The 21,371-nt window shown below is 42.6% G+C and overlaps 1 protein-coding gene across 2 annotated transcripts in view; it reads left to right on the plus strand.

Moving 5' to 3' along the window:
• Positions 1–1,893: 1,893 nt before the first annotated feature.
• Positions 1,894–21,371, plus strand: part of Slc26a4 (solute carrier family 26 member 4) — a 44,986-nt gene continuing 25,508 nt past the window's right edge. Inside the window, exons 1-8 of one of the 2 annotated variants that reach the window (XM_063238321.1) lie at positions 1,894–2,271; positions 2,608–2,768; positions 4,729–4,868; positions 8,342–8,452; positions 10,822–11,018; positions 11,493–11,657; positions 18,143–18,295; positions 18,505–18,587. In XM_063238321.1, coding sequence (XP_063094391.1) covers positions 2,611–2,768; positions 4,729–4,868; positions 8,342–8,452; positions 10,822–11,018; positions 11,493–11,657; positions 18,143–18,295; positions 18,505–18,587 — 1,007 coding nt within the window. In that variant the 5' untranslated portion in view covers positions 1,894–2,271; positions 2,608–2,610. Of the gene's footprint in view, positions 2,272–2,329; positions 2,769–4,728; positions 4,869–8,341; positions 8,453–10,821; positions 11,019–11,492; positions 11,658–18,142; positions 18,296–18,504; positions 18,588–21,371 lie in introns of those variants that run through there. The other variant, XM_063238327.1, reaches the window with a different exon arrangement.

A 21,371-nucleotide genomic window follows, 5' to 3' on the forward strand; every position in this document is an offset into this window, starting at 1 on the left:
CAGAGACACACATGTCAGAGTTCTGCCAAGGAAGTCACACTCTGACTCCTGGTGGTGTTGGGTAATCTATTTTCTCCCCTGTCCTTCTGCCATCTCTGCCCCAGTCCTCAGTCATCTCAGTAACTGTGACCATCAAACAACTGCCAAACACCGATGCAAAGTGGCCCATGGGCTGGTGGGGCTCCACCAAAAATGTTCAAGTTGGCAACTATATGAGAAAAAGTCCTTGTCAGAAGAGGCTATCAGTTATATTCGCACAGATGCCTCTAAATTAATTTTTTAAAAAGCAGCTAAGGCATCTAGGTGAGTTGCTGTGCAGCTAAGGATGTGAATTGATATTCCGGACTCCTCAGCAGCCACTGACCAAGGAAAACACAAACCCCACATCTGTTTAACTGCAAATCTTTCCACTTTGTACTCTTAACTGAAAAAGTACTTTGCAGACAGAACAAATATAATTTTTAGTTTTAAAAAGTGTGTTAAGATTATAAATGAGTCTTGCTTATAGACCACAACAGGCGAGCATAATGGCCGGGGGAGGTATATTGCTTGGTGCCAAGAAGTTTTTGTTTATGGGAATGAGCACCTTGTTTGTAAATGAAACCCTGATACTAAGGTAGACAGACAGTGAGGAAGAAGAGGATCAGAGAAGGTGTCAAGAGAACCCTGCAAACGGACTGGATTAATTCTGACCCCCGAAAGCATCGAGGAACATTCATGGAAGACAGAGTGGTGTGAGGGTACCGAGAGGGCACGGGCAGCGTCTGCTGTAAAGCAAATACTGGCCTCTGTTTCAATGGTGCTGAGTTTCACACCCAATAATAGTGTGATCAGTGTGACACATGTATGTATGTATATATATATATACTGACATATACGAGTTTAGTACTCCTTGCAATTTATTAGCAAATGGAACATCTTGAATCACACACAAAAAAACCTTCAATGGATGACAGCCCCTATGGTAGGATGAGCGCCAGCATCACCGTCCTTGACGCACTAGGTATCAATCAGTACAGTAGCACTCATCCTGGTGGGACAACAAAAACATCTCTGCCGGTGTCCCGGGTGGGGGACATAATGAAGTTTCTTCTCTGTAAGTGGATAAGAATTCTGAAGTTTATGTCCCAGCTATTCTTTTTAAGTCTGCTTTTCAACTTTTCTTTCTCCCCACACACCCTACAGGATCTCACTCTGCTGCCCAAGCCGGTCTTAACCTTGAGACTCTAGCTGGGAATCTGGACATGTGTCACCCCTGTGCCAAACTGGTCGTTAACCTCTTCAGGTCAAGAAGCCTTTCAAAACCTGACAGATCTGACTTGCTCTCGCCCGTTCTAGTCCTGATTCCTGTCTAGTCCGGCTTATTCCTTCCCTGATTGTCCAGATGAATGAGAAGAAATGAAGCAGCTGGGTCAAGTCAGAAGACAGCCACTAGCCAGGCATGGTGGCACACACCTTTAGTCCCAGAACCTGGGAGGTTGAGGTGGGAGGCTTGCCGAGTTCGAGGTCAGTCTACAATACATAGTGAGTTCAAGGCTAGTCTGCCCTACACAGTAAGACCTTGTCTAAAAAAAAAAAAAAAAAAAAAAGAAAGCCATCGGACACTTGGTTTTGATTGTGAAATATAACAAGAGAGAGATGTAATGCCAGCACTTGGGAGGCTGAGACAGGAGGATGGTTGCGAGTTTGAGACCAGCGCAAGGCCAATCTGAACTGTATAGAGACCCTGTCTCAAAAAAGGTTTAAAAAGAGAGACAGATCTAAAATCTGAATAAGTTATGATCTCTGTAACCACACCCACTGAGTACTCCTAAAACCCTCTGTACAAACCCAAAGCCTCCTTAATACACACACAAGACCAACCAAGGACCCCCCCACCGGGTCAGCGCTCACCAGCGCCGGACCGCGCAGCTCCGGGACGCACAGGACCTCTGGTCAGGGTCAGCGCTCTGGGCCACCACTGCCCCGGTGCCCAGCAGGTACAGCGCCCCCACTACCACCCTAAGGCTAACCATGGTGGATGGGGCATCGGGGAGGCCGGGACGGCCAGCGGGACTCTTGGCCTTCCGGGTTCGGGAAGGGAAAGCAGGCGGGAGGGGCAGGCTTTCCTTCCCGGTAGGAAGCTGAGAAGACCGCGGACGGTGTGTCCTTCCTCTGGACCGAGGTGTCCCTGTTGCTCCATAAATAAAGCGTCTGCCTGCCTTCTCTGCGCGCGCTATAAAGGCGCGGACCTGCTGTCGCGGCCCGGGGAGGCGCGCGCAGCCGCAGCAGGTGGGCAGCGAGCCGGCCGCCGGGGACAGTCGGTGCCGGCGAGGCGGACGCGGCCAGCGGGACCCTGCGGGAGGCGGCGGGGCGGGCGGGGAGCCGGCTCGCCGGTCCCCGGACGGCTGCGCCCGACGGCCTGCTGGAATTCGCGGGCGGCGCGACCGCGCCCTCGGCCCCCTAGGGGGAGCCCGGGGTCCCCAGCCCGCCACCCGCGGCGCGCGCGTCCCGGTGCGCCCGGCCGGCGCATTTCAGGACGCGGACAGCGCCCGGGCGGCGGGTGGAGCTCGGGGCGCCGCCGCGGGGGGCGCCGGGCTCACGGCGCCGCTGTCCCCCGCTCCGCAAGTCATGGCCGCAGCCGGCGCGAGGTCGCAGCCGCCGCCGCCCGCCGAGGGCAGCTACGCCGTGGCGCGGCCCGTGTACAGCGAGCTCCTCTTCCAGCAGCGGCACGAGCGGCGGCCGCGGGAGCGCAGCACGCTGCGGGACAGCCTGGCCCGGAGCTGCAGGTAGCGCGGACGGGCGGCAGGGGGACCGGACGGCCCCGGGCAGGCGAGGCTCCGCGGGGCGCTGGGAGAGCGGGTCCCGGGGTCGCGCTTCCCTGTCCCTGCGCGCGGAAGCCCGGAGCGCAATGGCTCTCGGTGGCCCGCTGCTGAAGCCGGGCTGGGGCGAGGAGAGAAAAGGGCTCCGGAGATGACGGTGGCGACGCCTGGAATCCTGCGCTCCGGAGCAACAGGCAGGAGGTGCGCAGGTTCGAGCCTCGCCCGAGCACTTTAGCAATTTGGCTACACCTTGCCTCAAAACTTAAAGGAAAAAGCAGTGGAGATATAGCTCAGTGCGGAGACCCTGGGTTTAACCCCCGTGACGGGGAAGGTGAATAAATGATGGGTAAAGCCACCTCTCCCGAACCTCTCGAGCCGAGATCCATTCAGAGCCCGGGTGTGCGAACCAGGAGCCGCTGAGCTCCAGGTGCTGCGCCCCCGGCGATGCGACCCCCAAGGAGGGAGACCACCCAGCGTGCCACCCCGAACAGGAACCGCAAACACGGGGAACTTAGAGGCCAGTCAACCGATTGCCGGGTGTTCTTTAAACCTTTTATTACTCAACATTTAAAACATACAAATTACAGCAGTACAAAGTTTCCACTCCTCAGGCAGCTTCAAGGGTGATCAACTCGGTCATCTCCTTTCACCTGTCGCCACCCACCTGCCGCCCTCAGTATTATTTGGAAGCAAATCTCTTGTGCAGCTTTTTGTCTGGTCGTGTCTTTTCCTAATAGCCAAAAGGGGGGTCGGGTTCCAGGACCCCCGCAGGTACCCACGCCCAGGAAGTTCAAGTCCTTTTTAGAAAACGGCTTAGAATTTGCATTTAGTATGTGCATATCCTTCTGTGTTGTTTGTTAACTTATTTATTTAGTAGTACTAGGGATTGAATGCAAGGTTTTCTCGAGCCTAGTTGTATCCCTAACCCATTCATTTATCATTTTGAGACCGGGTTTCTCACTGGATTGCTAAATTGCCCTGGCTGGGCTTGGATTTGCAGTCCTCCTGCCTCAGCCTCTCAGAGTTCTGAGTTTACATTTTTGTGACTTCACACCTGGCTTCCTCCTGTACAGTTTAAATCATCTTTACATTATTTATCATACCTAATACAAGGTAAGTGCCGCGTAAATAATTGTTAAATTGTTTAGGAAACAAAGACAAAAAAATCTATACAAATGAATACAGGCACATTATCCTGATTATTTACAATCTGTTGAATACACAATTGCAAAGTTCCTAAATAAGGGTTGTGCATATCTTTAGTATATGTCTAGGGACTCTTAAAAATAGGACCACGTTCTGCTGTCCTCCTAAAAATAATTCCTTAATATCAAAATATCAAACATCATTAACATTTCTAAATGTCTCATAAATGTCATAAGTTAAACATGTCTACTTATTGTTGATATTTTTCTTTTGTTTTTGGTCGTTGAATTTGAATTTAAAATTGTTATGTGGCAAAGCCCCAGGGTATACATTCATTGTGTTAAGATTTTTTCAACACTGGCTCCTCCAAGCTTATATTGTCAAAATACACACTGTATTTATTTTTCTTTAAGAAGAATAAGGTGATGCCTGAGTTAGAAGTCTGTAAATTAATCTCCACATAGAGACTCCCCATTGATTATTCTCTAGTTGGACCAGATAATGAGTTTTTGTGTAGGGATATTTTCTCAGAGGATTAAAAAGGTGGAAGAGGGGAGGGGACACTTAATCCTGTGTTTCCCAGTACAATGCATTTAAAAGGATAGATACAATTCTTTGCACAAACATGGTAAGCACTTCAGCATTAGTATTTTCCAGGAGGTTTTTATTCTTTTTCTAAATAACTATAAACATCAGCAGAGTTCAGTTCATAGCTTTGGGATCCGCAATGAGGTAAGACTGAAATCAGATTGGTAATCCTCTTTTTTTTGCCTTCTGATAGTTGTTCAAGAAGGAGAGCCCTTGGCGTGGTGAAGAGTCTCCTGCCGGTGCTGGACTGGCTCCCCAAATACCGAATCAAGGACTGGCTGCTCAGTGACATCATTTCGGGAGTTAGTACTGGGCTAGTGGGTACCCTGCAAGGTAAGGGTTTGGTGGACTGGCTCAAGGGGCTGAGTGTTACTGTCTCCTGCAGCCGTACCTAATGCCCCTTCCTACTGCCATGCTGTGTCCCAGTGCCTGCTCACCCTTTGAGTCTTTCATCTTCCCTCTGGAGCCCTTTGGTGGAAGAACACATTTCTTTTCTCTTGTTCTGTGGAGTTCTCTTCCTGGAACATGCGTTGCTTCTCTAGCTGTGTGGTTCCAGCCTAGAGGCGTAGACCAGGAAACAGTGGCAGCCTGAACTGGCTGGCCACAATGCACAGTAACAAGTACAGGCTGCTTCGTGATCTGTGCACTTATAACTAAAGTTATCCTGGTGCACTCTGATTTTTTTTCTTTTGTTTTTCATACTGGTGGTCAAACTCATGACCTCACATTTGCCAGGCAGACATTGTGCCACTGAGCTAACCCCCTGGCTTGCATTCTGATTTTCTATTCTGTTCTGCTTTTTTTTAAAATTCCAAACTGAGGATTGAAAAATATTCTCACATGGGTTTGTTTGGAAACTGGATTTATCCCATAATATTTCCATGAGCGTCTTAGAAATCTGTTACATAGCTGGTGTGCAGTGGAATGGCCATTCTCTTCTGTCTCTCATCCTCGCCATCTTGATTCTCCACTGAACCCCACCCCCAATGGCCCACACTTTCCAAACTATGGAAACAGAAGAAGTCCTACTTATTCTCTGTAATTTTATGGAGCACCTGGTACGTCGTGCCAGACACTAAGTATACTGGCAAACTTAAGATGCATCACCTACTGTCAGGAGCCTCATGGTCGGTGGAGAAATGGGCTCTCAGAGGGTAACACTGCCTGCTAAAGGAGGGGCCATGAGATGTGCTCAGCCCAGTCTTTGGGGACTGGGAACGGGGTGGAGCTGTCAAAGCTGTTTTCCTGGAGGTTAAGTCTGAGTTTGCCAAGTGATGGGTGTGGATCACTGTGGATGTGTGTGGAGGATGACTTGAAAGTAGACTGTTTTAGGGTTAGTAATCAATAGAGAGCTAACATCTGGCTGCTGAGCTCAGAGCAGGCCAGGTGGCTTCCCACCAGAGCAAGGATGTTCTGTGGCCCATAGGACGGAGCATACTCTCAATCCTGAAGGCTCAGTTCACAGCTATGCTCCCCACAGCAAGCACCTGCACACAGTCAATGGCTCCATGAATATTTGGCAAAAAGGACTGAATATATATGTGAAAAACTGTATTTCCAGGTCTAGGCTTCCAACTTTTCATAGACAAGTAGGGTTAGGATTAATTTTCTTAATATGCGTCAGATGTTATGAGAAGGTTTTGGCAGGCATCTTCTTTAATAACTCACGTCATCCCTGCAAGGTAAGTTCTAGTGTTATCTGTCTTTCAATAGATGAGAAATCTATTAAATCATGCCTAAGTCTTAAAACTTGTAAGTGGCAGAGCTGAGATTTGACCCTAACGTCTAATTCCTACAGTCTTCATCTGTACGTTGTATGTAATTCCTTATTTTACAGCTCAAGTGTTTTTCCAGAAACATCTCTACAGTTATCTTTGCATGGTGAATTTCTGAGAAGTTAATCCAGCTCATTCATACATTTGTTTATCATTTGTTTGTGTCATAAATATTTACAAACAGTTTGGTATGCTGGGTATTCAGCCGTGGGGATTTAGTGGTTTTTCTGCCTGGGACAGGTACAGTACTGACCTCACGGACCCCATTTCTGGTGGTAGAGATAGGAATTAAATAAGGATATAAATAGAAAAATGGTTGTAGATTGTGACATTCATTTCGGTGGGTTAAATATGTTACTGCAGGAGTTAATTTGGGGAGAAAGTCTGCTTAGATACAAAGTCAAGGAAGCGGTGCAGAGGAGGTGAAATTAGACAGAATGATGAGACAGTCATGTGATGAGGGAAGAGAACGGTGGGCCAGGTGAGGATGCAGAGGCCCTGGGGACAAAAAGCGCACAGCACTTTCCAGGGAGGAAAGGGAAGAATTCTGGCAGGTGGGAGCACAGGAGGAGGGCAGATGGAGAAGAGGTAAGGTTGGGCAAGCCCCGGGTAGGGAGAGATGAGGCAGGCACTCCCTCTGTGACCACCTCCATCACCTCTCTCCGTCCTCTGAAACCCAACCCTGAGGACAGGCATGGCAGTGTGGAGCAGATCAGGCAGGACAGGGAGAGATCTGCTAGATTAGCACCATATTTTGCAGCAAGGATCACTGCTAGATTCTGATGGTGCAGATGAAAATCACAGACAACGCTAAGATTGTTGGCTCGTGCAGCTGGGTAAAGGATGATGTCATGTACTTTGTGGCAAACACCAGCTTCCCAGGGGGTTTCTCTTCGGTCATGTGAGGTTTGAGGTATATGTGGGACATTTAAGTGGAGCTGCCAAGCGGAGAAGTTGGAGCCACTGCTCTTGAGAAGGGCGAGGAGAGCAGGCAGGGCCCAGTGTGGAGGGGACGTCTAAAGGAGAGGAATGCTCGGCAGGAGGGCAGGTTGGGGAAGGCAGGAAAGCTGGTGTGCTTAGAGCCGGGAAATGAAGAGGGGAAACTGAGTCTGGGAATTTGGGCTCAGGAAGTTGGAGAGAAAGAACAATGAGAAGAATGAGGGAATCAAAACACACACACAAAAAACACAGAGGTAGAGAACGTGAGAAAGCACAACAAACTGCATTTAAGAAATTTTGCTGTGTGTGAGGCAGAGAGAAACTTCTAGAAGTAAATTCAGGAAAAGTCAAGTGCAGATGGGTTCTAGGACAGAAGTGGGAGGATTCACTCCTTAATGACAAGAAAAAGATCCCTTCCATTTTCTATTTTTTTTTTTTTTGTCTTTTTCATTTTTATCGGTACCGGGGATTGAACTCACAACTGCCTGCTTGCAAGGCAGGCACTTATGCCGCTGAGCTAAATCCCAGCCCCCCACCCCTTCTTCCTTCCCTTTGGACCACAGTGAAGTGCTAACTTTTCTTCCTCGACAGGGATGGAGAAAGGACAAGTGCAAAAATAACCTTCAGCCTCAGAACACAACCGAACACTGAATTCAGACCAAACCGTGCATGTACAAGACTGGTCGGAGCCTTTAGACTGAATTTGACCAGGTTTCTAATCAACCACTGATTGATTATTTTAACCGCTGATGTGATCAGTTGACAACTGGTTTACTGATTAGTGGAGTCAACACACAGCCATGCAATTTTTTTTTTTTTGTACCTTCAACCCAGGGCCTTGTGCTTGCCAGGCAGGTGCTGTGCTGCTGAGCTACATTCTAGGCTCACAGCCACACAGTCTTTATCCTGACTTAGATGTGGGCTGAATGCTAGCATAGCTACAGTCTGTATGTAAGATAAAGAAGCCGACCAGGCCAGGCCGATGTGTGGAATCCACAAGTCAAGAACACCCAAGAGAAGTTTTTTCTTTGCGCAGTATAAATAAAACAAAGTCTTTGCTTGAGAGCCTAATCATGTTTCCTGTACTTTCAGGGATGGCCTATGCTCTGTTAGCTGCGGTTCCTGTTGAATTTGGGCTCTACTCTGCCTTTTTCCCAATTCTGACATACTTTATCTTTGGAACATCAAAGCACATCTCAGTTGGTAATTATAAGCATATTTTACTTTTCTATTTGCCTATGTTTGAAGTGCCTAATTACGGATTGCATGCCTCCATCGCTCTGTTGATGTTTTCTAGGAAAATCAGTCTTCAGCTTTGTGTACTTTTCCTATTCAATGACAGTAGTTAGTTAGCTTTATGTAGGACTTTGCTTTAATGAAAAAGATAAAACTGAAAGACTACAAAATATTGCCTACTTCAGAGTTTAGCATAAGTGATTTTTTTTTTCAATTTTTTTCATTTTTATCCGTACCAGGGATCAAACTCACGACCACCTGCTTGCAAGGCAGGTGCTTATGCCACTGAGCGAAATCCCCAGCCCCAGCATAAGTGATTTTTAATATGTAATAAACTTTATTCCATATTAGAAAGTGTTCTCTCCCAAAATATAAAGTGACCGGAAAAAAAGTCCTCAGAAGGTCTTTGAACCCCCCCATTTTACTAGATGAATTTAGCATTTACTAGTTTATGTTAATCAGTAAGATAGTCATTGGTTCATTGAGTAGTCCTTGGGGTGTGTGTGTATGTGTGTGTGTGTGTGTGTGTGTGTGTGTTTACACGTGTGTTACTGGAGAGCAAACCCATGGGAGGTCTACCACTGAGCTACATCTCCAGCCCTCTTCATTTTTTAATTTTATTTATTTTTTATTTTATTTTAGCCCTTTCAAGGTCTTACTAAGCTGCCCAGGCTGGCCTTGAACTTGTACTCCTCTGAAATAACTGAAATTGCACCTCTGTGTCACTGTGCCTAGCTAAGGGGATACACTTAATCACTACTATTTGAAGACTGGCAAAATTTTGCCAAAATAATGTAGAAACCAAGTGTGGCCTCTTAGGATGGCTTAAAAATTACTTTTCCACCTACCGTTTCTAAATTTTAAGTCCTCTTTTTTTGTAACAGGAATCAAACTCAGGATCTTGTGCTTGCCAGGCAGGCACTTGTGCCACTGAGCTATATCCCTAACCCTTAGGTCCTCTTTTGCTGAGGTGCTAGTATATGAATATTTTAAGGCTATTTTGTGCCATTTTGACATTTATACCAGAGATAATTTCGTTTCTCCATCCATCTATTAACTAGACCTGTCTACCTGGATAATCTTAAAACAAACACAATCATTCACTCTGCCTTTAACCCGTGTCCCTCTGCCTCCATGTATCTCTCCCAGTATCCACTTCTCTGGCCTTGCCTGTAGAGATCAGAATGGGGTTATTAAAAGAAAGAACTTCCTTATCTTGGAGACCAATCAATATCAAATGCTTGACTAGGTGAGCAATATAGTAGCTGATTTTTCTCTGGTGTTCTCCACAGTTAGACATTGCAGGTTAGCAGGTGCTGGGTCTTCCTAATCATAAACCTCACCATGATCAAAGGATAGGATCATCACCTCCATCATCAGCCATGTTATCAGCAAAAACATCAGTAATGTATGCAGCAGTTGCTGGAAGAGATTAGAACTTTTATGTATGTATTTATTTATTTTAAAGAGAAGAAAAGAAATAGAAAAAAGCAGATCAGAACAAAATAATGCAAGCACCACAGGATTTCAAAACAAGACAACAGGAAATCAACAGTGGCTACCATAATATCTCTTGTTTTCTTCAAAATAGTTGTCTGGGGGCTGGGGATTTAGCGCAGCGGCATAAGCGCCTGCCTTGCAAGCAGGCAGTTGTGAGTTTGATCCCTGGTACCGATGAAAAGGAAAAAGACAAAAAAAAAAAAAAAAAAAAAGAGTTGTCCATATTTTCACAAACAATGAATTCAAACAAGACAAAGTAGTATAAAACCAATCAAAGCAAAAGAATGAAAGCATTACAGGCCTTCAAAACCAGACAATAGGAAAATCCACAATGGCTATCTTAATGTCTCTTGTTCTCTTCAACATAGCTGTCCATACCTTCATACATATTGAAATTAAATAATGCAAAATTGACTAAAACCAATCAAAACAAAGAATAAAAGCATTATTGGACTTTACAACAAGATGATGGGAAATCAGCAATGGCTGTCATAATGTCTCATTTTCTTCAAAGTAGCTGTTCATGACATTAGAACTTTTCAAAGCATAGCCCTTGCAGACTGGCTGAAACAGTCATTTGTCTTGCAAAGAGCAAAAGAGAAATTACATACTCTCTTTGCTAATTTGGATCCTATGGTATTGATCAAGGTTCTTGGACTTAGAGAACAGGGTATCAGAAGCTCCAGGAAATGAAAGAGATTATATAGAATGAAAATTTATATGCTGTCTCTGCCAGGAAACCTTTGCTGACAACTCCCACCCCTCCGTCCACCCGTCCTACACATGCGGGTCACACAGAGAACAGGAATGATGGATGCACTGATTTCTTTCCTCAGGCCCTTTTCCAGTGGTCAGTTTAATGGTGGGATCTGTTGTTCTAAGCATGGCGCCCGACGAACACTTCATCACGCCCAGCAGTAATGGAAGTACACTGAATACAACCGTGGCAGGTGCCATCATCAACACCGAGGCCAGAGATGCAGAACGAGTACTGATTGCAAGCACTCTTACTCTTTTGGTTGGAATCATACAGGTAATAGACTTACATGTAATATATAGGCTGGTGTGATTTTTATTTGAAATAATTTTAAACCACATCACAGAAAAGCGAAAGAAATTAATTTCCTGGACTTCAGTTATTTTGCAACTTAGATTATTTTAGGTAGATACTAAAATAGTTTGGTTCAACTGGTTGGTTGTCTAGGTTCAACTTCCCATCAGAGAAGTCAGAGAGAGACAGAGAGAGAAACAGGGAACATGAATGATTCAATAGACGATGAAAGAAGGGAAGTCACATAAGTGACATGATTTTTGCTTTTGAATTTTAAAAGTAGTGGAGAGGAAAGAAGAACAGGACATTAAGAAATACAGATTTTTCAAGTATTTTTGTGCTGCAAGCCAGCTATTAGTGCTTTAATGGGTATTAAGCTTAATTCATTACCATAACCAGAGTTGGCTTTTCTGTCATGCCAAAATTTATGTTTTTCTTTCATCCGTCTTGTCTTAGCTTGTATTTGGAAGTCTGCAGATTGGATTCATAGTGAGGTACCTGGCAGATCCTTTGGTTGGTGGGTTTACAACGGCTGCTGCCTTCCAAGTGCTGGTCTCCCAGCTAAAGATTGTCCTCAACGTTTCAACCAGAAACCATAATGGAGTCCTGTCTATTATCTATGTAAGTGTTGCTCCTGGAGCCGGGGTGGGGCAGTGTTCTTACTCTTTTAAGCTTGAGCCTGGAGAATCTGTGTTCCCCAGTCTCACTTGGGGAGCCAGTCAAGAAACACTCTTCTCCGAAAGAAGCAATAGAATCAGAAGTAACATGGAAAAAGGCAGATTCTGCAACTCATTATTCTCCACTAGTCAAAATGGTTTCAGAAACATTCCTGCACTTAAAAAATGAATAAAAACAAAGTGATAAAATGGAACAGAGACAAGCTTAGGATGCAGTAGACTTGGCATTGGTCTTGGCTTTGTCTTTGATCAGCTAAGTGACTTTGGACACATTGTGTAGGCTAGTGGCTGGATTTCAGCCTTAGGGTTGGGTAGACTGAATTCAAATTTCAACACTGCTATTTACGAGCTATCTGAGCAAATCACCGTGCCTCAGTTTCCTACTCTGCAGAATGGGGTTATTAATACCATCTACTTTGCTGGATTGTTAAACAAGAACAGATAAGGAGCTCTTGGTCTAGGGCCTGGCACATAGCAAATACTAAAAAAGTTATTATTTTGGGAGGCTGGGAATTTAGCTTAATGGTACAGGCATGAGGTCCTGAGTTCAATTCCTGGAATCCGCCCCCCCAAAATGTTATTATTTTGAAACTATTATTTTAGGTCTTTCTTTCTTTCTTTCTTTCTTTCTTTCTTTCTTTCTTTCTAAATGAAATGATTGGAAATGTAAAGGTCCATAAAATGTATAATGTGTACATCTCTGCAATTATAAATGAAAAGGAATATTAGATTGAGATGATTTAACATGCAAAAGAAGGCTATAGAGCACACTAATTCAATATGAGGAGTCCTTAAATCTAACTATATACAAAATGTGTTACTGATGCTTGAAAAATGGTGATAATAGTAACACGATGTCACTTTAGCTTAGGGGAAATGATGCTCTGAAAACATAATGCACTGCTGGGCATGATGGCACACAATGCAAGCACTCAGGAGGCTGATGCAGGAGGATCACCTCCAGTTGAAGTCCAGCCTGAGCTACATAGTGAGTTCAAGGCCAGTCTAGACTGCATAGCAAGATCTTGTCTCAAAAGAAACAAAGAAACAAACAATACACCAACATTAATAATGGAGATTAAGAATGGAGTTTGAGGGGCTGGGGATTTAGCTCAGCGGCATAAGCGCCTGCCTTGCAAGCAGGCAGTCGTGAGTTCGATCCCTGGTACCGATAAAAAACGAAAAAGACAAAAAAAAAAAAGAGTTTAAAAAAAAATAGAATGGAGTTTGATTCCATTACTCACCTATTAGTTTCTAAAACAATGTAAGACCATGTATACATATCAAATTGCCACAAGTCCACATTATTCTATTCATTCAGTAAATTTTGCTGTATGCCCACAGGCTCTGCTCTAAGCAGTGGAAATAGACGAGGAGCATAACATAGTGATTAAGATTGGACTGATTTTGAACTTCAGCAGACTTGAGCTAGTCTTGGCTCCACCACCTACTGCCTTGTGACCTTGGGCTTGTTACAGTTAACATCCCTAAGGCTTTTTGTCCTTAATTCTAAAGTAGGATTAATAATGGTAGCTACTTCTTGGAGTTGTGAGGATTAAAAAGAGAAAATTTGTGTAAATCACTAAGCACAATATATGGCACAGAGTAAGAACCCAGTTTACTGTTACTGCTTTTATTCTCATGGGTGAACAGCCCTCATGAGCTTACTGTTTACTGCCCAGAGACCCGGAACACATTAACACAGGCATTTTTAGATTCAGCATTATTTTAGTTATTATTGCTTTTCTCTCTTCCTAGGTTCTCAGATCTTTTTGAGGTCTGTAGACTTCCTTATTCTGATGGCGCGGTCAGTTTTGTAGCCCCTGACACATCTTGCTTTTAATTGCATTCGTATTTTCTCCATCAACTGTTCGTTTATTCTTTCATTGTTGTTCACTCAGTTCACCTAGTTAATAAATACTTACTGAATATCTTCTCATGTGCCAGCACTGTTTTCTCCCTGTCAACTCCCTGAACGCATTCCTTACTGAGTGTGCTCACCGCCTTGTGCAAACATTCTAGGCCTGCAGCTCCTCAGATCATAGGAGGTCTGGACCAGTACTAGATCTGGGATGCTAGTCATTGCTGGACCTCTGTAGAACAGGGGAAATGGTTCTTCTGGTTTCCTAAGACTGTGTTTAAGAAGAAACGTGCTGCAAATGATTCAAATTTGACAGGGGCAAAAGAGACCAAGAACCACCAGATCGAGGTCAAAAAATAGTTTTCAAACCAATTATTATGTGATTTAGTTCTTGTTGAATATTATTAATCTGGTTTCCATTTAGCGTGCACCATAGGCTTTCTTAGTGGACTTAATTTCTTAGAGAGATTTTACACTCATGGAAAAACTGGGCAGAAAGTACAGGTACCCGTGCCTACTGCCCCCACCCCAAGATTCCATTGCTATCAATACCCTGTATTACACCACAGTGGTGTATTTGTTTTCACTGATGAACCTACTGTCCTAGACTTTTGGAAGGAATTCCTCACATGCTAGCCAAGTTCCATAAAGGTATTTCAGTTATTCCGAGTGGTAGTAAATATAAGTTCCTGTTGTGAAAAGAAAGAATAGACAGCTCTGTAAATGATTGCGTAAGGGTTGAAAGAGCCAGTTGGTCCCTGAAAGAGTTTTGTGTGTGGCATTACTATTGCAATCATTTATGAAAGAATCCTTCAATAAATGAGATCAGTGGGGAACTCCACCAAGAAAGATTGTAAAATATTTTGTCTAGAATGTAGTTAATTTATTACAGCATCATTTACAGCTTATAACATTATTTTTGTTGTAAGGCTGTACTTTGATTTGTCCTAACCCCCTCCTCCAAAGAGGTACAGATGAACGGAATCAATGAATATAAAGGATCGTAGGAGAAGCCACAGTATCAAGAGAGAAAGAAAGGAAACTTTAATTCATAAATGTCAGAGATGCTGGCTTTAGTATAGAGAAGACACAATGACAGAATGTTAGCAGTAATTTAAAATTAATACTCTGGATGCTACCATGTAGTACTCCATTATTTAAGTAAATCTGACAGTTCTTCTATTAAGGGTGGTTGTTTTCCTACAGTTCACTTTTTGAGGTTTGTCTCTGTAGACAAGGGATGTCCTCTTTGCTTGCTTTCTAAACTGATGGAGCCCGCCCCATATCTTCCACGAATGAATGAAAAGATAGCACTGAAAAGTTCTGCCCCTAAGTGAGTACATTGGAGATTAGCTTGGTCAGACTTGTAACTTTGAACTTAGTTTGATATGTTAAATTTACATCATTATAAGCAAATGCCACTTCAAGGGGCAACATGCATATATATCATATCTGATAGCAAGAAATGCCTGAGAGGGTTTGTTACCTTTGTGGAGACAAGATAAACTAAAATAAATTCAGCTCCAAAAGCTAACCAGTAAATTTCCTCATGTATGAGCTGTGCTTGAAGAATACGGTGAGTGTTTAAGTTTTTTTCTAAAATTGCATTAAAAGGTGAATGGGCATTAATCCCGCTCAAAACACTCCCACTCACTGAACACACTATTTCCCTCGTTCTTGCCAGTTTCTGAAGCAGTTCTGCGAGGCCTCTGTCACGAGCGGCATTAGTGGTGTTATTGTGGCTGCCTTGATGTCCTGAATTGACGTAAAACTTTTACCTTTCATGGTCATTTTGACTTTGGGGAAGAGCTGGAAGTCACATGGTGCCAGACCTATGTCTTATTGTAATCATTTTTAAACATTCTCCATATATTTTGATCATACTTTGTATAATACTAGGCACAATTTTCTCTTTATGGCTTCATAAACTCAGGTAATGGTTGGCAAAAATAATTGTCTAAGACATAGATATATGATAAAGCAAGACAGTAAAAGGAAAATGGTAGAGTCTAGATAATATGAATAGAGAAGTTTGCTACAAAACTCTTCAAACTTTGCTGTATGCTTGAAAATGGCTGTAATAAAGTATAATATAGCAATATAGTATAATATAATATAGTTATGTTATATATTATATTTTATAATATTTTATTATTTTGTATTAATATAAAATATATATAATAAAATAACTAATATATTATATATTATTTAATTATATATTTAATTTTAAAATTAATACACAAAATAAACAATAATTATATATTTTACTTATATATTATTTTATTATGTATTTATATTACATATATTCAATATATTTAGTATATTTAATAATATAGTTAAACAATGTATTATTAATAATATACATTTAATAATATATTATTTTAATTATATTATGATAATGTATAATATATTATTACATATTATTTTATAATATAGTATAATAAAGAGAAAAAGAATAATTTTCTAAATAAAATAATTGTGAAATTCCAACATGATAGAAAATACAGTAAAGTATTATTCATTACTGAAAACCTCACTATCATGAATTGAACTATGTTTAGAGTACTGAACTGCAATATAGAATCATATTATTCAGATTTTACTATTTTGATAATAAATTAAATTTGAATTACTGTTCAGTGTATTTTTAGAGTCTTATCTTTGAGTACAGTGTATTTTGGTTTATCTGGTTTTATTTCTGTATACATTAAACCTTCTACATAGATCTTTTCATAAGAAATGTGGAATAGTTATTCTGCACATAGATAACTAACACGTGTGCCCATCGGCTTGATTAACGCAACTGTGTTGCATTAACCGATAATTTTGCAGCTTTTTATTCAAAGGTCTAAGTGACTTTCATAGATTAAACGGAAATCCTGTAGTGATTTATGTCAAGTGAAATTTGTTTTTATGATTGGGATTAGTCCAAATGGTTTTTTTTTTAAGTTTTGATTTTTTTTCCATCTTGAGCTATAAAGTTTAATTAATCAAAACATTATACATAGCCCACAAATTAATGAAGATTCTCCTTGGAACGTTCATTATACAATGGGCCTCAAAGCCACGGCACCCCCCCTCCCCCGCAGCAGTAGCGTGGTGGGCCCCCGTGTTAGATGCCCAACATTCTTGCCGTGGTGTCTTCTCATGGCAGTTTTCTCCTTCTCCTTTCCACCTTGTTCCTGTCAGTGTGTCTGCCTCTAACAATTGGCAGGGCCTGGAACACAGAGGAAGTTCACTTGTTAGCATTGGTTGTAAAGTAAAAGCAAAAATATACTTTGAGTAAAATCCCAAAAGACTTCCTACAAAGCAAATGTCCAGGCACTTGTATGGTATCTCTGCATCCCCTTCCTTCTGAATATATTCCAGAGAATTAAGGTTGCTGGAAAATGATATCTAGATTATCTGATGTATGTTATATAATTGTTACCAGATTATCACTATAAGTATTTTAAGGATTTTACTTACTGGTAAAAATAAACTTAATACATGTTATAAACTATAAGATGCTCTATTCCTTTATGTTCTTTAAGAAAAGCAACTAGAAGATCATTTATCTAAAGAATTGCAGTCCACCTTCTTCCGTCACAACTTACACAGGATAGAGGTTAATACTGTACAATAACAAAGATTCATATTTGTCCCTGAGATTCCCCCTTGCCAATTTCTCTCAAGGCCACCCTTCATTTCTGGAAATCTCATATTTGCAAAACAAAACTGGCTTCCCTTGAGCTGGCTCTCTCTGTACTTGGAAAGAATTACTTTTAGTTATTATGTTAAGTCTAAACTAATGTAAAGATTTGTGCTTGGCCTAGATATCGATTTAATAGTTTTTCTTTGCCACCAAGAATGGATCAGTGTCCTTCTAGCTATATTATCTACATATAAAATATTTTATTAGACCAGGGGTAGTGGCACACCCCTGTAATCGCAGTCCTCAAGAGACTGAAGCAGGAGGATCATTGCAAGTTCGAGACCAGCCTGGGCTACAAAGTGAACCCAACTGCAGCCTGAACTGCATAGTGAGACCCTATCTCAAAAAGACAAAAAAAATTTTGATGAAGTCTTATCTTATTTTATGTCTCATTCAAATATAGGGAAGTGCATTATTTAAGATGGTAGCTAATCCAAACTAAAAAACTGATTAAGACTTTTTGGTTTGTCTGGTTTTAGTTTCAACAATACCCTACCCAAATGATGAAAGGCCACTTTAATAGCATCTATAAAAGCCATTTTAAGATGCAGACTTCTAAAGCTTTTCTGCAAGTAAAAGACAACATATTATGACTTCTTTCTCTGAAAAGCTCATTTTTATTATAAAAATACAGAAAAGCAAGTCACTCCTACTTTTACCTCTCTACGTAAACCATCGGTAGTGGCGCTGTATATGTATTATGTAGTGCAGGGACTCCATATGCTTACTCATCTCTGTATTGGGATTTTACGGTAAACTCTTCCGCGTTGTTTGATGCAGATACGATTTTTCCCGTGGGAAGATTCGTGGAGGAGTTGACTATGTGTGCAAGTCTGCATAGCAGGACGTGTATCAAATTATTTCTTCTTTACAGACGCTGATTGAGATTTTCCAAAATATCGGTAACACCAACCTTGCAGATTTCATTGCTGGATTACTTACCATCGTCATCTGTATGGCAGTTAAGGAATTAAATGATCGATTTAAACACAAAATCCCAGTCCCTATTCCTATAGAAGTAATTGTGGTAAGTAGAATCCGTAGTTGGACGATTCAGGAAGAATAAAGTAGACAAGCAGGAATTATTAAACCAGTGGAGCTGGGTTGGGGGTGTGTGGCTCAGTTGTAGGGTGCTTGCCTACCTTTCATGAAGCACTAGTTTAATCCCCAACACCATAAATAAAGCACCAAAAAGCCCCAGTGGAGTTTATTTTATATATTCTTTATTTTATTCAGACAATAATTGCCACTGCCATTTCATATGGAGCCAACTTGGAAAAAAATTACAATGCTGGAATTGTTAAATCCATCCCAAGTGGGTGAGTATGGTGTTCCTCTTAATAATACTAATATATGAAGACAGTCCTTGCTGCCTAGTGGAATCTTTCATTATAAGCTTCACTTTACTAGGCTGTCAGTAGTCTCATCTGCATGTGACCCTAAGTGCCCATTTGTGCAAAGCATATTACAAACAGTATGTGTGTAGATAAAGTTCAAGCCAGTTGCTTAAAAGCAGCTCCTGTGAGCTCTAATTCAAACTCAAATGTATAATTATAATATACCATATATGCACCCGTGATTAGTAACACTTATTGCACCGTGAACAATCTGCTTAAGGAATCACAGGCATCTGGCCCAAATTCTTCAGCTTTTAGATGAAATAATAATGATGTCTTTTGTACCTGTATTTGCATTATCTGCAGTTTGGGGGTTTTCATATATTTAGTAGTTTGATGGATCAGAAGTACCAAAGACCAAGGTCCCATCTCTGTCAGTCTAACTGTGTGGTCCTGAGGAAATTCTCCTATAGCACAGAGGTAATGTAGCAGCCGAAATTTCAATTCAAGCTTGTGAACTGCCAGGGAGAGCCCTCATGCAATGCCCAGAGTGGAAAAGTGCCTTGCATTATAATGTCGTCATACGGGGTTAACAGGGAAGGTCACTGGTAAGATGAACTGATAGTCTTAGCGATGAGACTCACTCTTCACCAGGGCGTACTAGTTTTCTCTCCCTCCTACAGCGGAGGGACCAGTACTGGTCTTTGTTTTTCATGTTCTTAATAGAAATGTCTCAGGCAGCTCACTCCTAGTGCTCATTGCACAGGAGACCAACTACCTTCTATCTGATAAACCTTACAGTTCTAACATCAGTCCTAAAACATTTGAAAAACGACGGCCGGCTGCATGGTACTTAAGTTCCACACTACCATTTCTCAAGCTTATTTATTTTTATTTTTGCAAGAATTATGAGATCTAGGGGCTGGGGGTTTAGCTCAGCGGAATAAGCGCCTGCCTTGCAAGCAGGCAGTCGTGAGTTCGATCCCCGGTACCGATAAAAACGAAAAAGACCAAAAAAAAAAGAGGGGCGACTTAAGAATTATGAGATCAGGCCTGGGGATTTAGCTCAGCGGCATAAGCACCTGCCTTGCAAGCAGGCGGTCGTGAGTTCGATCCCTGGTACCGATAAAAAGGAAAAAGACAAAAAAAAAAAAAAAAAAAAAAAAAAGAATTATGAGATCTGTTTTAACCCAGTTTCCTAGATCCCACCCCAAACCTGTTCAGTCACCCTTTCCAGAGGGGCCTGGAGGTTATTTTCTGAAGTATCTTAAATGATTCTTCTAATCAAGTCAATTCTAAAAGCTATATTATACGATCAGCCTTTTGGTAGCGAATCATAAATCTGGGAGGAATTTAAAGATTAAAAAATGCTGTGTGACTACTTGAATTACGGTTTTCATCATAACAGAGTGAGTAGTTATAAACGGATACAGAAAAATGTATTTCATAGATCTCTTAGGCTTAGAATACATACTGAGTTAGAGGTGGCCTGCAGCGCGCGCCCTTCCTGTGAATCTACATCCCATTCATTTTTTTTTTTTTTTTTTATCGGTACTGGGGATCGAACTCACAACTGCAGGCGCTGGTGCCACTGAGCTAAATCCCTACCCCCCCTCATTCATTATTTTGGGGAACTCGCTTCTGCGGCCCTAAGTCGCCCTGCCTAGCCCTCTCCTCTTAAGAGCGGGTCTCTGGCCTCTCCCTTTCGGCTTTAATCTTGTTCCATCTCTGACAAACCACTTGGTTGCCTCAGTCAGCCGCTTCATCTGCCTGGCCTCGAGGACTGTAAACTCCTCTGCAAGAGCTGGCATCTGTTTTGTGTCGTGCAGCTCTGCCCCCCTAGCCTAGTACCTACCTCTCGGTCTGGCTCCCAGAAAATATTTGCTGAAGGGATAACACGTCCAAGCCTGTATCATTCTAAAGAAGCCACAAGAAAGGCCTTTGTTACCTGATCTCCCTTGGTGGCACAGAAAGAGCTCTAATGATAGTAACAGACCTGAGAAGGAGAAGGAAAGGGCGGTGTGGAGAGATTGGGGGACAGCAAGGCAGTACTCCTTGAAAGGAAGAGAAACAAAGGGAGGCAGTGACACGCCACCTCTTGATCCAGCTACTGCACCCCTCCATCAGGCTGCCGTTGGGAGCTTCCTTTCATCCTATTCGGGATCGGGACCATATGCACGGTCACCTGGTCCCCAGTGACAGCGTCTCCTTGGACAGTCAAAACCCATGACTCCACCTGCTGCTTTCTACTTCCTCCCTGGTAAAAATGTGCAGCCTCTTTCTGTTCCATCAGGGTGCTAGTATTCACTCAGCGAGGGAGCCCTCATTCTCTACCAGAGCCAGCCACAACCTGCCCTTCTCCTTGTGCAACTGATCCTTATCCTGCAGCTCTCAATGTGTCCAGTCCTCATTCAGCATGGCCTGGCTTCTCTTTTCCTCTTCTGTCATCATGGTTCTGTGTGTGTGTGTGTGTGTGTGTGTGTGTGTGTGTGTGCGCATGCACGTTCGCATGCACATTCGCATGCATCTGTTTAGCCCATAACAAGAAAGACTCTTCTGTCCTCTGAATTTGAGTTCCTGGGCTTTCTCATTGCTCAGCACACCAGTAACTGCTCTGCTCACAGAGCCACAGATCCTCTCTGCCTCTCTGTCGCTGTTTCCTACCCCTGCTGTTAAGTAACGGGGCTTTGCGGTTGTATTTGAAAGTGTAATGCCGGGAAGAAAAGCAGGATAGGATGTAGGGAAGGGGGAATCAACACAATCAGA

The sequence above is a fragment of the Cavia porcellus genome, unplaced genomic scaffold, assembly GCF_034190915.1.
Source record: "Cavia porcellus strain 051 isolate PalLab524CR breed Dunkin Hartley unplaced genomic scaffold, mCavPor4.1 scaffold_2, whole genome shotgun sequence".
In the NCBI taxonomy this organism is placed as follows: Eukaryota; Metazoa; Chordata; class Mammalia; order Rodentia; family Caviidae; genus Cavia; species Cavia porcellus.